Source organism: Oreochromis niloticus, linkage group LG5, assembly GCF_001858045.2.
Source record: "Oreochromis niloticus isolate F11D_XX linkage group LG5, O_niloticus_UMD_NMBU, whole genome shotgun sequence".
In the NCBI taxonomy this organism is placed as follows: Eukaryota; Metazoa; Chordata; class Actinopteri; order Cichliformes; family Cichlidae; genus Oreochromis; species Oreochromis niloticus.
The window spans coordinates 3,260,295-3,285,801 of NC_031970.2; the positions used below are offsets into that span (position 1 = coordinate 3,260,295).

The window sequence follows — 25,507 nt, forward strand, 5'->3', positions numbered from 1 at the left end:
ATACGAAAGTGACCCAGATCGGATTTGAAAATAGAATAGAATTCAACTTTATTGTCATTGCACATGTCACAGGTACAGGGCAACGAAATGCAGTTAAAATATCAGATTTGTGCCGTTCACACTGTCATACCATGATCGGATATGGGTCGCATAGGGTCAAAAAAATCGGATTTGATGCGCTTTCGCCTGCAGTGTGAACGTAGCCTTTGTATCCTCGTCAGTTCAACATAAGGAGAGACTGAGCATGAGCATTTCTGCAGGACGGGGTTAAACCAGACACAACCTTCAGTCTGTTAACATGATGGTAAAATGATTTGGTGGAAACTTTACTAAATTTGCAGAGATGTTTCTGCCAAAGCATATTTTCAGGTTTCTATAAATGTCATCAATGAAAGACTAATTACAGTGAACAAAGGGAGGAAATACAAAGTTAAAGGAGAGGTTTGACTGCAGGGAGCTGGAGGCAGCGCGTGGGTCTGCATTAGTATGCCGGCTGCGGCGCCGCGACATTGACCAAGCTTAATGAAGTACTTCTGTTCACAAAGCTCTAATAGGGGCTACATGCCCTTCGCATCCCTCGCTTTAATCCGACTGTCTTTTCTCGCTGTCCTGCTGTAATTCTCCTCATCCGTCCGGCCTCTCGTCTCTTTGTCCTTCTAATCGTTTCCCCCTTGACCTCCTCCTGGATCCATCAGGGCTCCTCTCCTGTCTTTTTTTTTTTTTTTTTAGGATTTAAATCCATCTGTACGAAGCCCTCTGTCACGTCCAGTGAGCACCACTAACTCGATCCAATTTGATTTGACAAAGGATTTCACTGTGGAGGCTACAGTTTGGTGTAAAAAAGTGCCAATATTCCTCTTTATCTTTAGCTCTGACTTGGCAGGTTTTATGGTTTTAAACATCTTTACGTGTTTGTTTTGTGCAAATATGGTCAGTCATTTATCACAATATGAAGTTATATGATATGTGTTTGGGATTGGTACATTAAGATTTGTTAGGACAGACTGAAATCTACATCCAATCTGTTTCCACTTATATCCTTTTTGGATGAAATGAAAAAGCGTTTCTGGATTTTGGGGAGTAAGTTGGGACGTTTCTAACAGCTGCCGTGTGGGACGCCAACATAAGTAATGTCTGTGCTGTTTGATGAAAAGTTTTATCCATCTGGCCTCGCAAAGGCAGCGATGTACCCTCGAAGAAGCAGATTTGAGTCCTGTTATGTAACACTACAGCAGCGCTGCGGTGCTAACTATAAAGCCTGCTTTATTTAAACACACAAGCTGCTCATTTAAATGCCATTAACTCTCCTAACATGACTCATAATGGTTCGTGCGGAGGCCATTCTGCTCCCCAAAGGGGCTTTGGAGTCCCCCGTCCGTGACCTCGCACCTACAGCTAAAAAACACCGCTGGGACATCCCGACTGAGTCACTGTTTATCCAGACGCAGCTGAACATTCATACAGCCCTGCTTTAGGCCCAGGCAAACACAATGTCCCTGTTTTATCTTGTTCCTAAAACACTTAATGATGTGATTCCTGCACAAGTAGGTGCAACAAACCTACTCGAGACTCCAAACATTTAAAAAGCTTTCCCTCTCTTTACCCTGCCTTCGTCGGTTCATTCACAGAGCTCTCTGTCCTGCAGTAATTCAATGTGTTCTCGGCGTATATCCTTGCAATTACTCGCTGCTGTCAAGAGCAATTCAGCACACGCAGCATTCAGCACAAATCGATGGCATTCAATACCCCGCAGCACTATTTCGACTAGGTGAGGAAAAGTGCATATCTGTTCCTTGAAGGTGTACAATAAATGCAGAACAAGACATTCTGCTGCTTTTTTACCTTTAAGCCTGTTTACAGCATGCTGAAAAAGTCTGCTGGGAGGGTCGTGTAGCTTAACAGAAACACGAACGTCTATCCAAAGAAAATTGCCTCCAGGACCAAACTCGTCTTTTCTCTTTGTGCTTTCTCAGCTTGATGGTTTGAACAGAGCTTCTTGGCTGGGTGAAATTTAAAAAGAGTAAAATTGAAAAGCTGCACTCTGAAAAGGAATGAGAACGACGGGGTCACGTGTACTGGCATCATCCTTTTGTTAAGTTGGCTGTTATTAGACATTTCCATGTACAAATGCTCCAAAAAGAGTTAGAAATGATCAGTGTGGCTGTTCTCACAGGCGTTACAAGAAAGTTTAAGGTTTCGAACGTGAGCCAACCCCGGCTACCAGGTGTGCACCGCAAGTTTGAGTGAAATGCTTTTCCGTAGCTTGGGAAGTACCGCAGTCCTGCGGAGGACAAGCTGTTGCAGCTAGCTGTAAAATGAACAGACGGCTAACTTGGATACTTATTGATAATTGGTCAGATGACTATGTATGTCAGTTCTTGATGACCAAAAAGGTGACTTACTGTTTTTCATGGTCCACTTGTTCTGTGTAAAAAGAGAACAAAGTTTCTGGTTAAGTTTCTGATGGGTACCCGGGTTTGACTCGTGTGGTTGCAAAATGACCTCTGGTGGTGCAGACGTGTATGCTCCCTTGCTGTGACCTCAGTAAACACTTTGACTCTGTGGGCTCGGTCACTAGTCTCAAGTCTGAGTGATTAAAACAAGTTATGGTCATTATATGGGTCAGGTTGGGTCAAGTTGTTAGACAATAAGCATGCAATCAGATCCTCCCCTTGTTGGTCAAAACATCTTGATAGCAGTGAGGAAAATGCTCAGCTTGAGGCCTTTTCAGCAGGTGGCCCAGTGTTTAATACCGTCTCATTGTCACACTGAAATCTTAATTTTAAAAACGGAGCTTAAAGACATGCTGCACATGAACAGAGCTGATGAACTGTAAACTGTTTCGATGGGTATATTAGCTGGTTGCCTTCCTGAGTTTTCTGGAGGAAACGTGGTGGGGCAGGCAGATGTCGTGTGATCCTCGAGCTTGTTAAGGTGGTAGTTGGCTGTTTGTTGTGGTTTGTAAATAGCGTAGCTCCAGGCTAGGTGCAGCGCTGTCATAGCTGCTCTGAGAGATGAGGAGGAGATAGAGAGTTGTAGTTTTCTCGCAGTGTATTCACCTTGAGGGGATAAACATTTCATGCCGCTAACACTAACGAGGGGTTTCCACCCCGCTTCAGCGCACACGCGTGTAATAATAATGGTCTCCTACGTCATTCTTCTCGCTCTCGGTGCTCATTCGCAATCTCAGAGTGCTGTTATTTAGCTCGCATACAGCATTATTACTAATGTCAGTGTTGTTATCATGTACTTACTGTATGTATAACGGTAGCAGGCAGATTAAAAATCTCTTTACATCTCCTTACATGTCGCAGGCCACCGAGTCGCTGCACTGATGCAGTTGGGGATTAAGTGCCTTGCTCCAGGGCACTTCAGCAGTATATGTTCATGTTGAGAGAAACACTTTTCATGCAGTTCTTGGTGCTGGTTTTTCAGCACTTTTCGGGTTATAGCTGCCAACTTTACGGTGGGTCACTTGACTCGTATTTCTTTTTCAGGCTCCTGTCAAGGTTGCTTTGACATGAGTGACTCTTAGGGCTGGTTTCACAAAGACTTTTAGCCTGGCTTAACTTTAACGTCAGGCTTAATTAGACATCTGAATGCTGACTCTCAGTTGGACTAATCAGTTGTGAAAGGCTGAAAACTTTAAAATAAATAATAAATATGCTAATGTAATATTATGAGGTCAGTGAAAGTGGCCATTTTAAATAATCTAAAGTGATACTGACACTAGTTAGTTTAATTTGCTACAATTTGTAATTTAAAAATTACAATTTAAAAATTCCTAAAATTAGATTTGTATTTAGAGTTAATGTTCTCTTCCTAATATTAGAACAATGTTTTAGATTTTAAAGTCTAAGTGAAATATTTGGTTTAGATAAATCTGTTTATTGTAATTAGCTGGAGTCATTGCAGTCTAATTTTACACCTATGTTATGGCTGTACTGTATTTATAGCTTTGTCTAATCTCAAAAGGTAGACTATGCATTTTATGCAACAATACTTTTTATACATCTAAAAGTCATCTATGACTATGATCTTTACTTTTTCAACCACAATCGGATAAAATTCGCATCAGGCTTATATATACTGGGCTACTTCCACTCCTACTTCTTTTATTATTTGGTGTAAGAAACTTAAGTATTCAGATATTAGAGCAGCATTTTTTTTTAATTCTATGAAATGGTGGAAAAAATGGATAAATTGACGTTAGCTCACTTGTTAACATTTGCTAGCTCTACTTTAGTTTTCTATTTCCTGCAGATTTTCCGTTTTTTATTTTATCTCAAAAACCCGCTTTACGGTGTAGTACTCTCAGAACATATTTTTAAGTAAATCGAAAGAATAATGATTCATTTTGGTTTGTTTATTTTGTTAAATCTTTCTCTCTAACTAGCATTAGCTAGCTAGTTTTAGCTCCATTTTCAGTTTTTTATTAAATTTTACAGTTTAAACAGTTTTCCACTGTTTTAAATGTAAATGGTCAAAATGATTTAAATGCAATTTAACCCCATATGATTATATAAAATCCACTGAAGTCATTGGCTTCTTCACTAAGCTAGCTAGCTTTTAGCTAATTAACGAAAAGCTAATTAGCCAAAGCTTCTTACTTCTTTCTACAGTATAATCTTATATTTAGCTCTCATATTACTACAGTGTGATAGTTTCAGTAACTCAGATATTGCACTTTTTTAAATTTTCTGACTGGTATAAGGAGGTAAATTTGGATTTAATTAAAACTGGATCAACAACTAGCCTTAACTAGCTGAAATCGGTAAAATTTAAATGTTTGTAGATCTAAAAGATTAGTTTTATTTTTATTTAAAAATACAGATTTTACACTTTAACCATAAAAAAAGAAAATCTAACTAAAATCTCTTTGTAAAGCCAGACCTTGTGGTCATTCATCCTCATCAGGTTAGAATGGTTGTACAAAACAAGTTTTTATGGAGGGTTTTTCTCAGTTAAGCAGCAAGTTCAGCTTTTCGAGTGGCCTGCATTACTTAAAGAGAGGATTCAGTTTTTACACAGGAGGGGTGGTGAGCTGGTAAATTTCCCATCGTATTTTACATGATTTAAAAATAAAGGTATTTTTAAAGCATGCACTCTTTACTGAAGTTCCACCACCACCTCTACTTTAATCCTCTGGGAGAAAAGTCTTTGTATATATTTACTGAGATTTACCGAAGAATAGCTGTTTACAGTGTTCTCAGCAGATGTCTGTTTGTGCAACGTGAAGAAGGATACAGGAAGAAAACATACTGTTGTGATAGGATTATTCATATTAGTTATGGGACACACATAAAGACAAAATATATGTACATGAGATTTTTAAAGTATGTGAAGGACACTGTCTGTCCACAGCTCTTTCAGTTTGAAACGTATTTATTCAGCTCAGTTCTGTATTTGTCACAGAGGGCAAAAGGTCCTCTGGAGATTTGCCTCTTTTATGAATATGGGACCTGGGATAAACTGTCTTTGAATTGTGTTTCATTTCTGCTGCCGTTGTTGGATTTGTCAACTTGGCACCTGGTTTCTCTTCTTTCCACATTTCCACGTTCCTACTCTCATAACTGTCTATGTGTCAGCTTCAGTTTAACAAAAGGAGAGACTTGGTCGCCAGGAAGGAAAAAAGATCAAAGAAATGAACAGAAGTCTGTGTCATGTTGTCCCAGGTCTGTGGATGATGTTCTGGTGGCTTCGGACAACAGTGAGTTGCCTTTAAAGGTAGACTTAGTTATCTGACACTGCCACTCCTGACCTGGGTGACACTCGCCAGAGATGGTCGTTCAGGAGAAACAGCAGTAACGAGACGCTGCAAAGCAACATCTTTGATTTTTTAAAACGTTTCTGAGAAATGCAGCTATCGTGGATGTAACACTTTATTTTACAGGTCCAACGGTTTCCTAACAATTCCCTGAAATTAAATATAATCTGAAGGTTTAATCTGAAGATTTCAGTGCAGTACAGCTGTGAACAAAATGTATAGATAATATCAAAACACTGATACACTGTCTAAAAACAAATCTATTCTATAATAATCTTCATATATAATATACAATACATAATGAATATATCATTGCCTACTTATACCTCAAATAAAATCCAGGTCCGTATGCAGTATGTCTTAAGCATCAATGTAAAAGTGGTCAAAGATATAGACCAGGAAAAGAAACTGGTTAGAAAATCTGCCCACTTAATGGTTTAAAAGTAAATAATGAAACCTTAAAATTAATTTAAAAATAAACAGGGAAGTAGTAAACTGATGCTGATGTAACAACATATTCAGACCTCCCTGTAGGCCGGTACACCACAGCGAGTGTTGGATGGTGGCCTCTGTGTGGAGTGTCAGCATACTGGGTGAAATCATGCACAGATTTTTTTATTGCATTTTTTTTTATTCAGTTTAGATCCTAAAAAATCTAAAAGCAACTGCAAAGAGTTTGGGTTTATCTTGTGGAACAGTAGATGATCTTACAATATAAATTGCCTCGATCCAACTGTTGTTGTGGTTTGGTGCTATATAGATGAAACAGAAAAATTATTATGAGCTCTCCAAAAGTGGATCCCACTGGGAGTGGGTATAAAGAAACTCAAACCGGGCCAAGAATAGATCCTTGAGGGACACCACAGGTGACGGAGAGCTTACCAAGGCTTCTTCAAATCAACGTGACAATATACCACTACAGTAAAATATGTATATAACTTCAGTTTAAAGATGCTAAAGTCAGCAGGGGCCTTGCATATACTAATTACACGAGGCTTTCACCTGCTCATTGACCTGTTTAAGTAACAAAACCACAGAGGAGGCAAAAACATAAGAAACGCAGTAAATCAGTGTGTTTTTGCACAGACCACACAAAGCTGTGCAAATATGCGACTGTTCAGGGACTCCAGACACGCGGGGAACAGAAGGCTCCTGAATTCACCAAACGCTGAGCTAAAAATTATGGTTCCAAAGAATATCCATTTATTATAAATCCACACAGTGTGCAATAGCTAAGGTGAGAGAATTGTCAAAGATGGCGATAGATACGACTTTTGGGGCAAAAATCTTGAAACTTTTTATTTTAGTTGACTTTGTCCCAACGACCATTAAAGTGATGTCAGATGTCGTGTTTCAGTATGACTGGCTCCCAGAACGGCTTTGGTTTGGTCCACATGCTTAATCCTAGTGAGTCCACAGCAGCAAAACAAATATGAAGAGCTGTAATAATATAGAAACGTACTCTGGTTTAAATCGATCTTTGTGTTTCCGATCAATAACATGTTAGCTGCTCTTTCTCCTGGAAATCAATCATAAGCTTAACAGCTAATGAGCTCCACTGTAATCCTCTCTGTGCTCCATCCTGACCAGCAGGAGAAGCCGAGGCTCCGATGAAGCTCTGAGTGAAGATGATGGATGATGAGGTTATTTGTTTGAGATGGACGCAGTAACCACAGACAGCCATCAGTTCCTGATTACACGTTTACATCTATAAAGTCCTGTTTCATTACACGAGCAGAGGTTTAAAAACTTCATTGTTTTATAACCTGAACCTGACAAAGAGCTCATGAAAAGTGTAATCTTAAGATATTTTGATTACTTTTATAAAATCTCATTTGCCAAGTTAATAAATCAAAATCAGTTTAGATAACAGAAAAAGGATCATCTTTATCCAAATATATATATTTATCTTATAATCTTAAATTACTGTGAGCAAACAGGTTTACATTGTAGCTTATTTTACATTGTCTATAATGTCAAAAATCAATTTAATGCCAACAGTTCTGTAGCCACTAAATGCTGCTTAGACAGCAGCTGCAGTTAATGGAAAAATACCTCAGAAAGGACCTCAAAATATCTTTTATTTCTGTTATTTACTCAGACATCGAGGCTCAGTGCACATTTACAAGAGAGAGCAGTTTCAGACAGTATAACAAAAACAGTTTGTATAATTAAATTCATATAAAAAGAAAATAATTAGCTAAAAATTACTCTTATTTACCTGATGGTGTCAAATGCAGAAATTCATTATAGATAAATATAAATCATATTTTTTGGTGCTGCTAACTTACAGGAACTAGGAAATATTTATTTTGCTGGATTTCATATATATTTGATGTTTATTCAAGCCAAATGTATCTCATTCAGTGTGGTGCCTGCAGCGTCGGATACGCCACAGCTGATTAAGTCAAACCACTAAAACAGTTAAAAATAATCAGATAAATAAAAATAGGATTAAGTCACTATAACACGATGATGTTGAAATGAATGCAGTGAAATGATGTTTGTGAGTTGTGCTAACCTGAAAGAAAATGTTACAGAATCTTTATTTCACGTAACCTTCTCGTAAATCTATTTAAATAGTTTCCATTGTAGATTCTTTTATATTTCTACTGTCTTTGAATGTTTCAGTGTTTGACTGACACAGAATCAGCTGAACACACAAAAATCTGAATTGTATGAAGCTGTAGATCCTGTAAAATCCAAAACAACACGTTTTACTGCATCCAGAACCGTTTTTATCACAACGAATGCAAAAACCTGCTTTCTTAAATTCCACCGACACAAACGCGTCTCTGTGGTCGAGGTCTGGGAGTGGCGTCACGTGGCTGAGTCTTCCTTTAACTTGCCTGTTGTTGCCTTTAGTTTCTAACGTTGTCTAAAAAATGTAGGAGAATAAAAACATATCAAAGGTAGTCTGGCAGAATTTTTGAAGATATACTGATGTTCTCTGGATAGTTTCACTAATACTCTTACTTCTAGGGAGATTTTATCAGAAATAGCTTTAAGAGAGATTCGATTCAGTTTGTTTTTCTTATAGAGAAAAAGACGTTTTCTGTAAATACAGTTTGGTTTTTCTTTGGATTTTTGGGTTTTTATGACTAAATGGGTTGGTTATAAAATTAAAATGAAAAAAATCGGACCTTGGCTCACTTCTTTACAAGCGAACTAAAGCACAGTTTGGTTTTTCTCACGTTCCAGTCGGACATCCTGTAAATAGAACGTTTTCTATCTTTATTTCTCTCTTATTTAAGATGAACCTCATCATCCTTTGCACATGATGTTATACCATTTTTATGACGATGCTTATATCGGATAGGCATGTTTACGTTAATGACTCAAGAAATTATAATTGCAGTTTTCTTATTTAAACACTTGACTGGAACAGAGATGTTTGTTTCTTTTTTTTCTATGTTTGCTTTGGTTTTATTGTCCACGCTGGTTATATACCAATAACACCTGTTCTGTTAACAATGAACTGTCAATAAAAGTGAAAACTTCATTGTCTAAGACGAGTCTTTTACTTTTTTTGCAGATCGATAACTCGTCATTAGATCTCTGATGGGCCCAGAGTTACGTTTGAAACCCATGAGCCCTGGTTCTGCTTGAGGTCACTTCCTGTTAAAAGGGAGTTCCTCCTCCCAGCTGTCACCATTGGGGGACTGTGTGATTGGTGGGGTTGTCTCTCTGATGTTGTGAGCTGTTTGCTGTATAAAGCACATTATAAAGATAATGGTTGTCTGATTTGAACTGAAATGAACTGACGCCCGAGTTTCCCATGAACATGGTTATATTTCTGACTAACAACACTTTCTCCTGTCCTGTCTCTGCCCTGCAGGCTCTTTGAGGGCATCATTTAAAATTTTCCAAATGTGCTCCTTTTCCTTCTGCATATCAGGAACGTTCTTAATCTAACTTTTGATCTTTCGGTGTTCGCTTTAATGCCGTGTCCCTGCTTCATCACGACTGTGTCGGAGAGCTGCTGCATAACAGATATATTTTTATTGATCTAAAAAGGAAAACAAGCATTTTTGATGTGTTTACATCACTTTTCTGTACATGCATTAATCTAATAAGTGCACATTTCATTTTTTTAATAGTCCTGATCGTGAGTGACTTTTTCGCAGGTTTGTTAACTGCTCCGGAGCTTCTGCAGCATGATGAGCAGAAAAAATCGAACAGATGTGCATCATAAATCTGCCTTGTGGTATTTTGCAGAAATGCCCCTTTAGGGACACGTATGCTGCTCTTCTGATGAAATGCAATATGTTCAGCCACCTGCCCAGTAATGGGACAGAGCAGACTAGCTCAGACACACTGATGCCTCCAACTCCATTTTAATTTCATGGAGATTTAATGTGTCATTTGGAGAAAATTTGACTTCTTTTATTATGTCCAAATGGATCATTGGGTCAGTTCACATGCCTTTGACTTCATACGCTTTATGACTGACACTGTAATTGCTCGAAATGGGTCAGTGCATCACCATTTAGAGAGTTAAGGGTTCCCCTCGGAGGTTTTTGAGGCGTCGACCTGCTAACGTCTCACAAGGACACCCGTCCACACTCTGCTATGGAAAGACTTCTGTCCTTCCTGCCTCACTGAACAGCTGCCATTTTCCCAACTCGAAGGTCAAAATAAAAGATTTTTCTTTAATTGTACAATTAACTGAACCCATCAGGAGAACGTGAAGAAGCAACATCTCTGATGCTCTGTCTAAAACAGATCACCAAAGTTAAAACAGCACCAGGATTCTCTCGTGTAATACCATTTTGGACCACAAGAGGAAGTAGTGAGTAAGTCTGCCCAACATGAGCTAACATTATCAAAGTTAGCTTATGTTTGTGCAAAATCCACATTTCTGTTGTTTGTACCAGAACTGTGACGCATGAAAAGGGCGTCTTCCTGTTGTAACGTCTGTGATGTAGAGAAACAGAAGCAAGCGTTGCTGCCCTGTTATTGATCTGATTTCTGATAGTTCAGCAGAGGAAACCAAAAAAGTGCATTCTGGGTAAACTTTCAAAGTTATATCACCATGTGAGACACCGTAGGCGGCTGCTGAGAACGACTTAAAGAATACGAAAGGACTCATACATTTTAATACCAGGCTCATCATCTAGTCCTGATTCCTGCGTTCTGACACAGACAGGACCCCTCACACCAGCATCCAGCTGGGTGGGTTTTAATAAAGCCTCTAAACCCCTCACAGGTGTTAGGAAGGAGGAATCGATCCATAGATACCACAGAGAGTTTTCACATCGGGCTGTAAATGTGTTTATTTCTGCTGTAAAGTTGGAGATTATAACAAGTCTACAGGCACCGAGTCACTGCTGGAGCCTCAAGTGGTCACTGGAGGAACTACAGTTTAAGTTAATTCATTCGTTTCCTTTTCTTCCTCCCTTTGCATCATCTTCTCTCCTCTTTCCTTCATCCTTTCCTCATTTGCTTCCATACTTCTTAATTTCCATCACTGATTCTTAATTCCTTGCTTCCTTTCCTTTTTCATTTGTCGTCCCTTTTCAGCTTCTTCATCTTCATACCCTTTCCTTTTCATATTTCCCTCCTTTCTCCTCCATCCCTTCCCTTCATATCTTCCTTCCTCTCTACTTCTTTCATTCCTTTTCTTCCTTCCGCTCTTTCCTTTTTTCCCTCTTTTCTTCCTTATCATTTCCTTCTTTTTTCCTTTTACTATTGCAGGAACAGGAGTTGTCTGAGTTTTTCAGTCGAGCTGTAATATCTGACATAATAACCAAACCAAGGTTCGTGTTGTCTCCAGCTGGGACGTCATCCTTCTTGTTTCTTGTAAAATTCCCCGTCTGTTCACACCGGTCGGGGCTTTTGTGACATTCCCGAACGACTTTGTTGAAAAAAAAAAAGGAGCCACTTGTGTTAAAACCCGAGCTCATATTCATTAAACTTAAATCATTCAGCGCCGTCGCCCCGTCCTCTCAAGCACAGATGATTTATAACCACCTGAAGACTTTCTCATAATTATGAGACAGTAAGTGTCAGATATGCAGCATTAATCTTATCACAGACATGAATAATGATATTCCTGATGAATCCATCACGTCTTAAACTGAAACTTCTTTCGGTCTGTTGATTAATGTCGTTCCTGCTGAACTCTGAACACGCTGCAGTGTGTTCGGATTTTTACAGCTCTGAGTGAAACAAATTAGACTCAAAGGTCTCCTTTTTACCAAAACCACCTCTTTGTCCCCTTCTTTTCTTCCTCACTTCTTTCCTTTTTCATCTTTGCTTCCTTTTATATTTGCTCCCTTCTTTGATTTTCCCTTTCCTCCTTCTTTCATCTTCCTTTCCTTCCTTTGTTCCTACCTGCTTCTTTGCTCCCTTTCTTTCTTAGTCTTCTCCTTACTGTTACATTCCTTCCTTAGGTACTCTCATTTCCTTTCCTTTCATCCTTTCTTTGCTTTCTTTGTTCTTTTTCCTTCCTCTTTCCTTCATTCATTTCCCCATCGCTCCTTTCTTCTTGCCTCTTCCCTAAGCCCCTTTCTTCTTTCACAGTTCCCTTGTTTCCTCCTTGACTCCTTCATTCATTTTCCCTTCCCTCTGTCCACCTTCCTTTCTCCTCTCATTCCTTCCTGCCTGCTTCTTTGCTCCCTTTCCTTCTTAGTCTTGTCCTTCCTTAGTTTCCTTCCTTCCTTTGGTACTCTCGTTTCCTTTCCTTTCACCATTACTTTTCTCTCTTTCTGTCATTCATTTTCCCTTCCTTCCTTTCTTCCTGCCTCTTCCCTAACCCCCTTATTTCTTTCACGTTTCCGTTGTTTCCTCCTTCCTTTCCTTCCGTTGTCAGTTTTCTTCCTTTTTTTGCTTCCTTCTCCTTTCCTTACTTCCCTCCCTTTCCCAATTGCTTTCTTTCCTTCCTTTCCCTCTTCCATCCTCCTTTCCTTCCCTTTCTAGTCTAATTCTTTTTGAACATCAGTAACTGAAGTGAGCAATCTTTGTTCAGCTCTCGCTTCTCTTTGATCGTTTTCACACAGCTGTCTGAGCCCACAGAGCATGACGAGCAACACTTCTTTACTTTTGCTCAGTCTTTATTGGCATGACTAGAAATCCAAGCATCCCACACAGCCCACGAATCTTGTGACCCATCGTTTGAAATCCTTTTCCATCTCTTCCTTTTATCATTAGTCTTGGTTTTGAATTTAAGGAAAGTGAAGTCAGGTGCATTTGTCGTTTTAGCAGCACAGATGCAGACAGATCCTCCAGTGTGCTTCTGTTTCATCGTGAGCCCAACACACGGGGACCAGTTCAGTACCAGTTAGTGCACGAGATCATGAAACACATGTTGTCCACCCTCCTGTTTCCCATCCTGCACTGGGGCAGCTCTCCTGGCATCTCTGTGGAAGAGAAACACGTTTCTAAAATGTTGAAATTTGCATGATATTTCACTGCGCGGTGACATTTTACTTCTGTAAAATGAAAATCTGAGTACGACCTCTTCTGAAAGGAAACAATCTTTTTTCAGTATAATTACAGGTCAGCAGTTACTAAAAATACGCCAGATTCTCGGCGTGAATGCAGAAGAACAAAAACGCATCACATCGCTGTGCTTCCATCGTGGAGTCGAGCGTTTACCTTTAGGAGTCGCATCCTCGGTTTTGTCACACTGCTCGTGTTTTTCAGTTTCCTTCTCAGTCTCTTCAGCCTTCCTCTCATGGCTCTGATCACTTCCCATCTTCAGTCAGGAGAAAGAGTCGCGCCTGAGGAAAAACACACAGGTGTAAGCTGAAGTTAAAGGACTTACAGAAGGAAAACATTAAAAAAGACCTTTTGGTTTCAGTCAGAGCTGAATGAGAAGACGGAGCAGTGACTGCCTGAGCCTACCTGAGAAACCTGACCGGGTGGTATATGGTTTTACATTATAAAGTGCCTTCAGTTCACTATTCAAATAAAACATAATTTAATTGGGGTTAATAAATAGGAAACATGGGAGGCTGAAAGAAACCGCAGGGTGAAAAAGTCAAGCAGAAAAGTCAAAGGCATGTTACCCACAAACTCTTCTTCTATCTAAACAGAAGAGGCGGCATAATGTGTGTAGTGGAGGGTGAAATGAGACAGGGAGAGGACAGAGATAGAAAGGCCCTGATAGAGAGGAAGAGAGATACAGATAGTGAGGAAGAGGACGGCAGACATCACCGCCACTCCTGGTTATCAGCTCGGACATCCCTAATCCCGTCCAGGACACCAATCCAATCAGACACAACACAATCAGCTCGGCGGACGCAGCTCGAGGGATCATCTTACTCTGCTGAACACGATCGCCGCGAGCTGCCCAGGCTTTCCCGGCCGTGTGTAATGCATGCTGGGAAATTACACATAACCAGAAGGGAGTTTCAGCATCGTGTTACCCTGACGTTACCCTGACGATAAAACACGAGTCAGTGCTGGAACAGTAAGAAAACACCGCCATCATCAGCTAAAAGCATGAACGCCGGTAAGTTCATTAACTGGCTGAACAGAAGCTGCTGGTGTTTGGAGAGTCTGAATAAATCATGCAGTCTCATCCACTCAGATCTGAGAGTTCCTCTGTAGTTCTCCCCTGAAGGCCGAACCAGAGCGAGCGGGTTCTGTCTGTTAACAGAAAACACAGCATCTACGTGGCTACACCTCCACCTGCTGCTGACGTCCTGTGGAGCCACAGCAGTGTTGGGATGTTTGTGCCCTGGCTGGTGACGGTTGCTGGAAGCTGCTGGATAATATCAGTAGTGAGGATGGTGCTGTACCAAGAACCTCCACCCGCTTGCTTTGGTTGGTGTCACCCCAAATAAACTATAAGGCAACCGCTGCAACGACTGGCGGCTGCCAGATGTTTGCAGACCGGTCTGTGTGATCGAGGCCTAACATTAAGAAGCGCTGATGTTCATTATGATTCATCCTTAGAGAAAAACCAACTGAACTAATCATTCAGCTTCTGACTGGTCGGCCTGCGGCTCCAGACGGTCCAGACTCAGACGCGTGAGCACCAGCTCGGGGACAGCTGGGACGTTTCTGGAACAAACGAGAACAAAATGCTGCTGAATATTTTCACACTTTTCATTCACGGCACACAGACAAACGGAGTCTCTAACACTGCCGCCGAGCCAGTGGAAGAAACGGCGGCAGTAAAACAAGAAGAAATTAACTGCCTCACAAATGCGTAATGGCTGTGGCCTTCTGGCCGGACCCCGAGGCAGTAACTTGTGATAATTTTCACATAAAAGTTGATTATGAGCCTCACCTTTGCTCCAGATCTAAATCTAACACCAGAGGAGGATCGTCTGCTGGATGAGCACTGAAGAAAGAGAACAGCTGGATTGTATTAACAGTAAAAATGCTGATGGCTTAGTTTCAAACACTTTTCATCTGAACCGAGTAGATAAAAAAGAGCTGTCTCTTTCTGCATCTCTGTGTCTTTACTGGAGATTTGTATACTTTGGTTTATTTTGCATATATTAAGAGTTGCTTGCAGCCATCAGGCGCGTCATAAAAGTTCAAAACGTGACTTCAGAAACAACGGGTGACATCATGGCAGCGACCTCCATCAAAACAGCCATCGACTCCAGTTAGGCCAAGACATTAAGGCCCATTTCTTAAATGATGGTAACTCCAAGAAACAGATGTTTTGGGGATATGTTCATTGGTCAGTGAGGATGCGGCTTCAAAACACAAACTGGAAAATGCTCAACCTGAGTCTTCATATTAGGACGCCACAAACCAACAGGTGATGGTGGGGGGGGCCACGTTCCATTTCTTTTTTACAGCTAAACCACAAAAAAATGCTCAGTAAAAGCTCAAGGAACAAGATCTGAAACTCACGAGGAAAGTTTTTACCGAGCTCACAGATCAGGTGAACTGTACGCTCGTTTCCCCCCAGTTTTCTATTTCACTGGGTGAGAGGTGTCGCCCCCTGGTGACTTTTAGAAAAACTGCATGTTGGACTTGATTCATCACTGGCTATAGATGAGTTTTTAGGTGAACTGCATAGCACCACAAAGACAGGTTCATGATACTTGTTCTTGGATAAATAAAGATATTCATTCATCTGTTTACTGGCTTTATTCGCACTCTCCCTGATCGATCACAGAGCTGACCTGAAAGACGAGCCAAGATGAGCATTTTAAATAATCTGGCAACCCCCAAAGTTCTTCTCATTAATGGATCAGAAATTAATCATGGCAGAAAGCAGTCCCATTAAAATGGGACAAACGAGCACCGAACAAATTCATCACAGCGACACGTGTTTCATTGCTGAACTTCAGAGTGTCTCCATCAGCATTCAGTGCGGTCGCCTCGCTTCCCTCCTCGGCTGTCTGTGCAGCACGGATCACAGCCGGAGAGAAAGCCGAGCTAAAAATAGCTCCCTCCTCTCAGATATTGTTTTGTTTTGACTTGTGCGCCTCCTTATCTCTGCCGCTGCCCTCTTCGGCTCACGACAAACCGATTTGGCTTTTCCAAAGCCTGAGGGCTCCCATCTGAACACAAAACTACATGTGACCCACAGAAAGCAGCTGCTGGCTGCAACAGCGTGACGCTGTGGCAGGTACCGCCGATCTGACAACTCCACAGAGACCAACGGTGAACACAAAATGACTTTCAATGAGCGCAAAGAGGCAAACTGACTGAAAACAGACACAAAAATGATCACGAGGCACAAAATGACTAAAAATGGACAGAAACACAAAAGGACTCACAACAGATACAAAGTGACATCTAGGAGACATAAAATGACTAAAAGAGACTCAGAAGGCAGTAAAACTATAAAGATTTTCTGTAAAACAACTTAAGAAGGAAGAAAATGGCACAAAACAGGTGCAAAAAGACCACAAAGAGACTGAAAATGACTGTGACGACATGCAAAAAGACTCAATATTTCTACAAAACAACTAAAAACGAACAAAGTGACAACAAAGACACCAAAGTTACACAGAAGGCCTTCTCTCTGAATGCTGTTATACTCAAACACCGTCTCACAAACCACGCTGACTTCAGTTCTCGCTTTTTTTCCGTCAGTAATGAAAGATTTTTGGCACGAATGGGGTCCACCCACTAGGAAATAATTAAGATAAATAATCTCTCAGCAGCAGATTAATTACAGCCTATCTGCATTACTGATTCGATTAAAGCCAGAGTGAGTTTGCCTCAGCTTTATTCTCTCTCTGCTCTAATGAACGGGTGTCACCGATCCAGGACTGTGTGGCATTAGCTGACAGACGTTAGACTCTGCATCATGCGTAATAGATCCACGCCTTTAATATTTTTACTGTAAATGTGCTGAATGTTTCCAGCTTCTTTATTCGCTGATACATGATACACTGGTTAAAGCCCCACATCAGCCTTTTCTGTGAAAAACAAGACTAGAAATCTCTGATGTCTACTGGAAATACTGCAGTAAAGGTTTGTTCTATGATTTTAAAACTGCTTAATGTTGTAAATGATCAGATGAAGTCACATATGCTGGCTATAGGTCAGACTTGAACTATCAGCCTGCCAGTTATCTCAAAGTCTGTGGGAGGCAGAAACAAATGACTAAGAAAAAACAAAAATGATGACTCAAGAACTGAAAATGACCTGAAATAAACCTCAACAGAGACTTTAAGTCAGTATAAAGAGATGCAAAAACAACTTAAACTGCATGCAAAACAACCACAAAGAGCCTAAAAATGGCTAAAACTGGTACAAATGGTGCCAGGGACACGGAACAATTAAAAACTGGTTCAAAATATGCACAAACGGACACAAACCGAGAACAAAGACACTCAAAATGTCTAAAATTAGACTTGAATGACAACAAATAGACTTAAAAAACAGGCTGGTGGTGGAAAAGATGCATGAAAACTAAAGGCGCGCGCACTCAAGGACCACGCCCATGTGTGCAGGGTTCATGTTTTTCTTCTACAGGAACACCTGTGCAGATGTGGGCGGAGTCTCAGAGGACAACCCCGGAACCAGCAGCGTGTTTGTTTGTGTCTCTGCAGCTGTGCCTCATCAGACCTCCACGGCCTGCTCCTCATTACAAACACCAAACATGTCCTGACTGTTTAAGCCTCGTGTGTCACCCGCTATGAGGGGATCACGCGTATTTCAGGCTATCTAACTCCGTGTTGGTGACACGTGTGGGCCCGTGGGTCCGCTCCGGCCTGCAAACATGTTTACATCTGATCGCTCCGCCTGCAGAGAGGACAGGAGCTCCGACAGCCGCTCGGGGAGCACAGATTAATTTTAGCCCACCTAATCGACCCCCACGAAGCCCGCGAGACCGCTCCGTCTGTGTCGGCCGCCGGTTCCGATTTGCGGTGTTTCCAGGCAGAGAATCCCGATCGACGTGTCGGCTGAGTGAAGGCTGCGGAGATCGTGATGGAGGAAGAAGGATCACTCCGCGGAAATCTCCAAGCCAACGCGGAAGTGGCACAATCTGCAATTCCTCAGACGTCCAGCAGAGGCAGCAGCGAGCCGGTCCCATAGACTTCCACGGTAAAAGACAGAAAACGTATTGTTGTGATCAAAGATACAAATAACGAGAAAAAAATAGACCCAGCTGAACACACAAAACACAAACAACTGTAAAGAACAAAAGGTTTCTGCAAAATGACCACAAAGAGACCAGAGTGATGAAAAATAGACAAATATTTGAATTTATGACAAGGACATGCCAACAACAACTGCCATCAGATACTTAATGATCACAGCAGTAAAACTCCAGACGAAAAAGGTGAAAAATCAGATGCAAAACAAGTGAAAATAGAAACTTATATTCATAAACAGGAAAAAGCTCTTTAAACTCTTCTAATAATGTCTGTGTGGGTATGTTTATTCAGCCCTTCAGAGTTCCATAGTAAAGATGAGGTGGGTCGTTTGCTGTAACAGGTCCTCGGATGTTTGTGTGTTTCTGTGAGGAAACCTTTGGAAACACTCCACATGAAGATGACAGTATAAATCCAGTCTGTGCACCGCATCAGGCAGACGCCTCTCTGGGCGCACCTGCGCAGGTACAAACGGACGTTAACGCTGGGGCGGAGTGATATCTCTCACTTCTTTCTGCCGCTCTTTGCCCCCTCCGCCCTGGTAACCCACCCCACCCCCCTCTCTCCCAACCTGCTGCTGTGACGTCACGCAGGTGGCGAGCTAATGAAAGTGTCACCAAAACAAGACGTCACGCCGAGAGGCCGACGTGATAGGCTGAGAGAGCAAACCATGGGGCAGCACGAGGACGGAGGAGGAGGAGGATGGCGGTTGCTATGCAGGTTGTTGAGGAATAAAAAACGGTTTAAAGATTTTTTTTTTCAAGTTACCGCCTCCTCCTGGGCTCGTGCACGCGCTCGCAGGCACATAGACACTGTGTAAAAACCTGCTGGAAAAACGGGAGGATCCAATCAGCTGATCACTCCAGAAACACGCGAGGAAATACAATAAGAAAATAAATAAATAACTTAGAGGGAAGAACACCTTCATTTCAGATTATCAATATTATTAATAAAGATTATTAATAAGAAGTAAAAAATAAAAATAAAAAAAAAACCCTGAATGTGTAATAGTTTAAAAATAGTGTCAGAAATGAATAAGTGACATGATTTGATTTTGTTTCTATATAAACACAGCTGCTCATCATGGGATGGGGAGAAGGGTCCACACTAAACAGACTCTGCATACATTTCATTTAAATGACAATAAAATTCTTTTAAAGTTAAAAAAGACAATTATGATTATTATGTTTGATATCTCACAAAACACGCAGTTTTGTGCATGTATTCCAGTTTTATATCATTAGTGTATTGTAACTTTACACGACTAAAACTTTTCAAGACTTCTACAGGACTTTATTTAATCTATTTAACTAAAAGCAATGGGTAAAAGTCAAACTAGGGTCAAAGGTCAGAAACTAGCAATATTTATAAAGGAACGGATGCTTTGTATTGGGACCATAATAAAACGAATCGTCACTTTCAAAAACAATGAATAAAAGTAAATAATAAATTGTGTTTATTATTAATAAACAGCAGTTTGTGGACGTTCAGGAACGAAAAGAGACACTTCAGTGTTTTTGGACAAACTTTATGAATGAGATAAAAAATAAAAACGAAACGATAAAAAATATGTTTAAATCCAGCTTGACAATAAATAATAACGAAGATTTAAGATTTTTAAAGAGGGAACCGCGTGTTTGTTTTAAAAGTGAAAAAAAAACATTTGGTACGTCTTACGTCACCACGTTAACCCCGAAGCGGAAGTGAACACGTGGGGTTGAGGGACGGCACCACATCGCATGTTTGGAGGCCACGAGTCTGTTTCAGGTGATTTCTCCTCTTTTCACGTAAATTTTACCAAGTTATTGAAGAACTGACGTCACTGCCTGTGACGTTTAGGGTGTCCTTTGATTTTAAAAACGTTTTAATGTGACCGTTTCCGGTCTGAAAGCTAACCTGAGGGAAAGTAGCCGGTTAGTTAGCCGGTTAGCTGGTTGTCAGTGTTCGTAAATATCAGGGTAAACAGACAGACAGGTGTGACTTCGAGCTTTAAACCGTCACTGCTGGTTTTCAGGTGTTTCACAGGTAAATCATCCACCTCTTCCTCCGTCTTCATCATGGCTGTGAGAGCCGCCTTTGAGAAAAACAATGAGATCGGCTGCTTCGCCAAACTGACCAACACGTACTGCCTGGTGGCCATCGGCGGCTCCGAGAACTTCTACAGGTGAGTTCACCTTTGAATAAGCGCCACACTTTGACAACACTGAGGTGAAGTTAGCATCTGGGACCCAAAGTTACAGCATGATGTCATCAAGGTGTAATCTGCGTCACATTCCTCAGCTTTTATTATAATGAGGTGTGTTGCCTGCTACCGTGAGTCAGTCCAGGTGATCCGGTCTCAATCAGCTGTGTTATAATAATAAAGTTAGTAATATCCATCCATCACATTTTTGGTAAACACCTAGGCGTTCCCTGGGTCCGCCCTCAGGCCTCCTCCCTGTAGAATGCCTCACCTGGCTCCTTTCAATAAGGAGGAATGGCGGCTCTACTCCGAGTCCCTGACCAAGCTCCTCAGCCTGCCTCTATGGGAGCGGCCTTACTCTTCAGAGGAAGCTCATCCACAGTCTGATTCTTTCAGTCACTACCCAGAACCTGTAGGTGAGGGTGGAGTTGTAGATCTGGCACTAAATCAACAGCTTCACTTTCACACTCAGGTTTCTGTTCACCAGAACAGACCGGTACAGCATCCACAACACTGCTAACGCTGCATCAGTCCCTCTGTCATCTCCCACTCCTCCCTCGCACGTGTGAAGACCCAGAAATACTTAAACTCCTCCAGTTGGGGCAGTAACTCCTTCCTTACCCAGAATAGGCACTTCACCCTTTTCTTGCTGAGGACTGTGGCCTCAGACTTGGAGGTGCCGATTCTCGTTTCTGTTGCTTCACACTCTGCAGCTAACGCTCCAGTGTGAGCTGGAGGCCACCGACAGAGCCACAGCATCTGCAAAAAGCAGAGATGAAAATCCAACAAAGTGGAAGCCTCTTGTTCCTGGATACTGATCGTATTAACTGATAACTTTCTCTTTGCTGTTGTTGACGTATATTTTCCTTGTTTGTTGGAAGTAATCCGATGTTGTGTGTGCAGTGTGTTCGAAGGGGAGCTGTCAGAAACCATCCCGGTGGTTCACGCTTCCATAGCAGGCTGTCGCATCATCGGGAGGATGTGCGTGGGTGAGTAAAGCTGGATAAATGTGTGCAGTGTATCCATCCTTCACAACACAGCACCGCCTACCTTCATCTTTAAACATGGCCATCGCACTCCTCTGTGGTCAGGCTGCTGTGGTCAGACTCACTCGACTCGTTCCCGTTTGTCCCGTTTGTTCAGGAAATCGTCACGGCCTCCTGGTTCCCAACAACACGACAGACCAGGAGCTGCAGCACATCAGAAACTGCCTCCCAGACGCCGTGAGGATCCAGAGAGTCGAGGAGAGGCTGTCCGCGCTTGGTAACGTCATCGCCTGCAATGACTACGTCGCGCTGGTCCATCCCGACCTCGACAGGGTGAGACGATCAAACGCACCCCATCCCTCGGCTATTCTGAGGGTTACATCATTTTGTTTGGGTGGAATAATTCATGTTTTACTTAAATTAGTGAAGTAAAATATGAAACTCTTCTGTACTCAGCTGTGAAGCTTCTAACAACCTCTTTCAGTTCACTTAGATACTTTTTCAGGCTGTTTCTGTTTTAATGTTTCAATGTGCATTTATTCTACAGACACTGTACTCAAAATAGTCTTCAGCTCATCCTCTTCCTTAAAAGTCACCACCTGCCAGACTGCAACACGTTTAGTTCACTAAACGACTTTTAGATTTAGAATTAAAGTTTAAATAAATTAATTTGATTAAAACTGAATTTCTTCTCTTTTCAAAATTTCACAAATTTTTCCAACTTGGATAATCATCATTTCAGTCCTGACCAAAATAGTCGAGCAGATGTTCATTTAAAAAAGAAAAAAACTTGACTGAAATTTAGCTGATGTGCAGTCTGAGGTTCTCAGTTAACAGCCGGGCGGCTATTTTTAGCTCTCTCAGTGGAAGTCCCGCCTCCCACAGCTCAGGCTGTGCACAAACATCTTCCTCTGCTTCATATCGAGGATCCTCGTTTGGCTCTGAGCAGATTTCACAGAAAGAGTCAAAAGTTTCCAAACCTGAAGATTTCGGCTGAGGAGGGAGAGCAGGAGGACGCTCGTCATGTTTTATCGGTCCTCTGTGTTTACACCATCGACTCAAGATGACAGCGTGCCGTTATCATTGTGTGCTGTTTGGGCTTTATGTTCTTCCACACTGAGTGAAATGGAGTGAAGACTGACTCAGAGCTTCAGACACAGTCAGAAACCATCACATTTACTGAGGTCTGCATCAGCGGTCCCCAATCCCCGGGCCACGGACCGGTACCGGTCTGTGAGTCGTTTGGTACCGGGCCGCGAGAGTTGAGGCTCCGGTGTGACATTTATGGTTTTCGGGATTTTTGTTGTTAATTCGGTTTCCCTGGGTCTTTTCCTGTGTTGTAGTTGTCTTATTTTGAAAGAAATATTTACGCGTTACCATAGCGACCAGAGAGCATTAAGGAGCAGAGAGGAGGATGTTACTCTCAATGTTGTTGGTGCATTTCAGGAGGACGCTGCTAATAAAGTTACACAATTACACAGTGAATTCATGTTTATTATTATATTTACAAAATACCACCGTTTTTGTCTCGGTCGTATCGTTTTATTTTGTTGTATTTATCCGCCACACCTTAAAGGCCGGTCCGTGAAAATATTGTCTGACATTAAACCGGTCTGTGGCACAAAACAGGTTGGGGACCGCTGCTGTACATCATGTAGTTTGGTTTCTGGAGGGCGGACGTCTGGGCTATAAATGAAGTGAGAGAGAGACATCTGAGGCATGTGACCTGAAAGAGTGCAGGAGCTGTTTCACAGCCCTCGCTGACTTTGGCCACTCACCGTATTTGTCCCCGTGCAACTTCATGCGCTTCGCACAAATGAAAATAAGTTGAGGAATCAACACTTGGACACCCTGGAGGTGATCCACTTCCTGTTGCAGACGCACGAGTACAAGGGGACATAACAGGACCTAAAAAGTGTCAGCTGTGCTGAAAACCCAGGAGAGACCAGATTTTTTCAGATATTGTAACCTGTAAAAACTGGTTTCCCTTGTTTTTAGCAGCCTGATGGGGTGTAATGTGCTACAGCTGTCAGAAGGTGGAGGTAATGCACCTGAAAGCTGCTTGTGTGCTGCTCACACTGTGTTTGTACAGGGAGAGATCCGATAATAGAGCAGTGAGATCAGAGGATCTAAAACCAAAGAGGGCTACAGCCAGAGTTTTATGTCGAACTTTAAATAAAAACTAAACCGAGCTTGAGAGCGAACAGCGCCGGGTGTTGTGGGTTTAAGCTAATTTGGCAGCTTTTATTTGAGCCAGCTGGATAAAATAAAATGATGTGTGGCTGTGAGAGCAGCTCGGTATGGTTCTCCCCGGGTTCATGTTGACACTCACTCTGTTCCCAGGAGACAGAGGAGATCCTGGCGGACACGCTGAAGGTGGAGGTTTTCCGTCAGACGATAGCGGAGCAGGTCCTCGTTGGCTCGTACTGCGCGTTCAGCAACCAGGGAGGCCTCGTCCACCCGAAGACGTCGATAGAAGATCAGGATGAGCTGTCGTCGCTGCTGCAGGTGCCCCTGGTGGTGAGTACAGCCTGCACGCCGTCACGTGAACTCGACAGTACGAGACACATTGTAATTTTTGTCACTAACTTCCTGTTCAGGCGGGCACGGTGAACCGGGGCAGCGAGGTCATCGCAGCGGGGATGGTGGTCAATGACTGGTGCGCGTTCTGTGGCCTGGACACGACCAGCACGGAGCTGTCGGTCATCGAGAGCGTGTTCAGACTCGGCGACACGGCACAGCCCTCCACCATCGCCACCAGCATGAGGGACTCGCTGATCGACAGGTAACGCACAAACACACCTGTACTGATGCAACACGACAGCGAGGGCTGGTCCTGCGGGCTTGCAGCAGGATCACTGCCTGCAGCCGTTCCTGCCTCTGAGGGACAGTAACCGTACTCTGATTCTGGAGCTCAACCTTGTAGTCTGACCTTCCTCCTCTCTACTCTGTGTCCCATCAGCATGGCGTAGACCCGCCTCCCGTTTTCCTGCCATCGAGGAGCTCTGCTGCCTGAAGCTCTGCCGCCGGACTTCATTTCTCCACCTCAAACTTCTCCTTCCACACAACACGACTCCCTTTCACCACAGCCTCCTTCTGTTTCTCCTTTCGTACTTCCAACACCTTCTTCCCGGGTAGAGTAAAACATCCTGGCAGCTGAAACGGTTTCACCCACCTCACAGGAACGCGGACGGGCGGAGAGAGAAATAATGCAGAAATATTAACCCTGTGGTTACACAGTGACGATGTGCATCTGTACTGGATGTGATTATTGACCCTGATGCTTCAGGTACAGAACGGCTCGATTAGTCTCTTAAAGTCAGTCAGAACAAATTTGTATGACGTGTTTCTGTGTACGGCTCACTTACTTACTCTGAAGTTATTTGATACTGACAGTAACGATGAGAACCCAGTGTAATTAACAAACACAGGAAACGCTCCTGCAGGGATGGATGTTCTTCCTCAGACTGCGTGACGAGACAAACTAGACACGGAGGAAGTTTCTTAAAAATGTCTTGTGTGTCTTGTATAAAAAAATAAAGCCTGTCATCTTTTTATCTGTTTGCTGCTTTTTCTGTTTCTCCTTTTGACATTAATCAAACTTCAATAACTCCCACAACAGTCCGGATTGACCTCACGCAGAGCTCACAGCTGGAAAACCTCCATAAGAGGTTTGTAGGAAGATGATGTGCAGCTTCCTGCCAGCAGGCTCCTGGAGTCCACCGAAGTGAAGTAACGGTGTGTTTTAGAGGGGAAAGCTCCAAGAAGTCAAAGCTTTTCCCTCTAAAATGAAACTGGTGACCCTAAGGAGGGACTCCACCCTCAGTTTGGACCAGATTGGCTCCAACAGGAAATGAGGGCTAGATTGTATTTCTGCACAATGATTGCTTCTTGGATACTTGGACTTGCTACAACACACAAAGGTTTCTCAACAATGTTCATTTATGCAGTTTTTTTCCTTTTATTCTCTGAAGTTTTCAGGAGCTTTGGTGAATCCTGACCTGAGGAGCATATACCTGCAGCAGCAGACTGACTGTAGGGTCAGTAA

The 25,507-nt window shown here is 42.3% G+C and overlaps 1 protein-coding gene and 1 long non-coding RNA gene across 3 annotated transcripts; one reads left to right on the plus strand and one right to left on the minus strand.

Annotated features, from left to right (window-relative positions):
• Positions 1 to 12,804: 12,804 nt before the first annotated feature.
• On the minus strand, positions 12,805 to 18,137 carry LOC100705098 (uncharacterized). The gene is made up of 3 exons (XR_269271.3): positions 17,999 to 18,137; positions 13,367 to 13,491; positions 12,805 to 13,128 (listed from the first exon to the last, which is right to left on the minus strand). It is a non-coding gene; the product is annotated as an uncharacterized LOC100705098 (long non-coding RNA).
• eif6 (eukaryotic translation initiation factor 6) lies at positions 18,104 to 25,016 on the plus strand. Of its 2 annotated transcripts, none has more exons than XM_005469747.4 (7): positions 18,104 to 18,241; positions 20,306 to 20,455; positions 21,377 to 21,462; positions 21,617 to 21,792; positions 23,803 to 23,979; positions 24,060 to 24,244; positions 24,422 to 25,016. In XM_005469747.4, exons 2-7 carry the CDS (start codon positions 20,349 to 20,351, stop codon positions 24,429 to 24,431), a joined length of 741 nt encoding a protein of 246 aa, XP_005469804.1. In that variant the 5' UTR covers positions 18,104 to 18,241; positions 20,306 to 20,348; the 3' UTR covers positions 24,432 to 25,016. The 2 variants fall into 2 exon arrangements, with proteins under 2 accessions (XP_005469804.1, XP_005469803.1); XM_005469746.4 differs by lacking the exon at positions 18,104 to 18,241 and adding an exon at positions 19,911 to 20,058.
• The last annotated feature ends 491 nt before the right edge of the window (positions 25,017 to 25,507 follow it).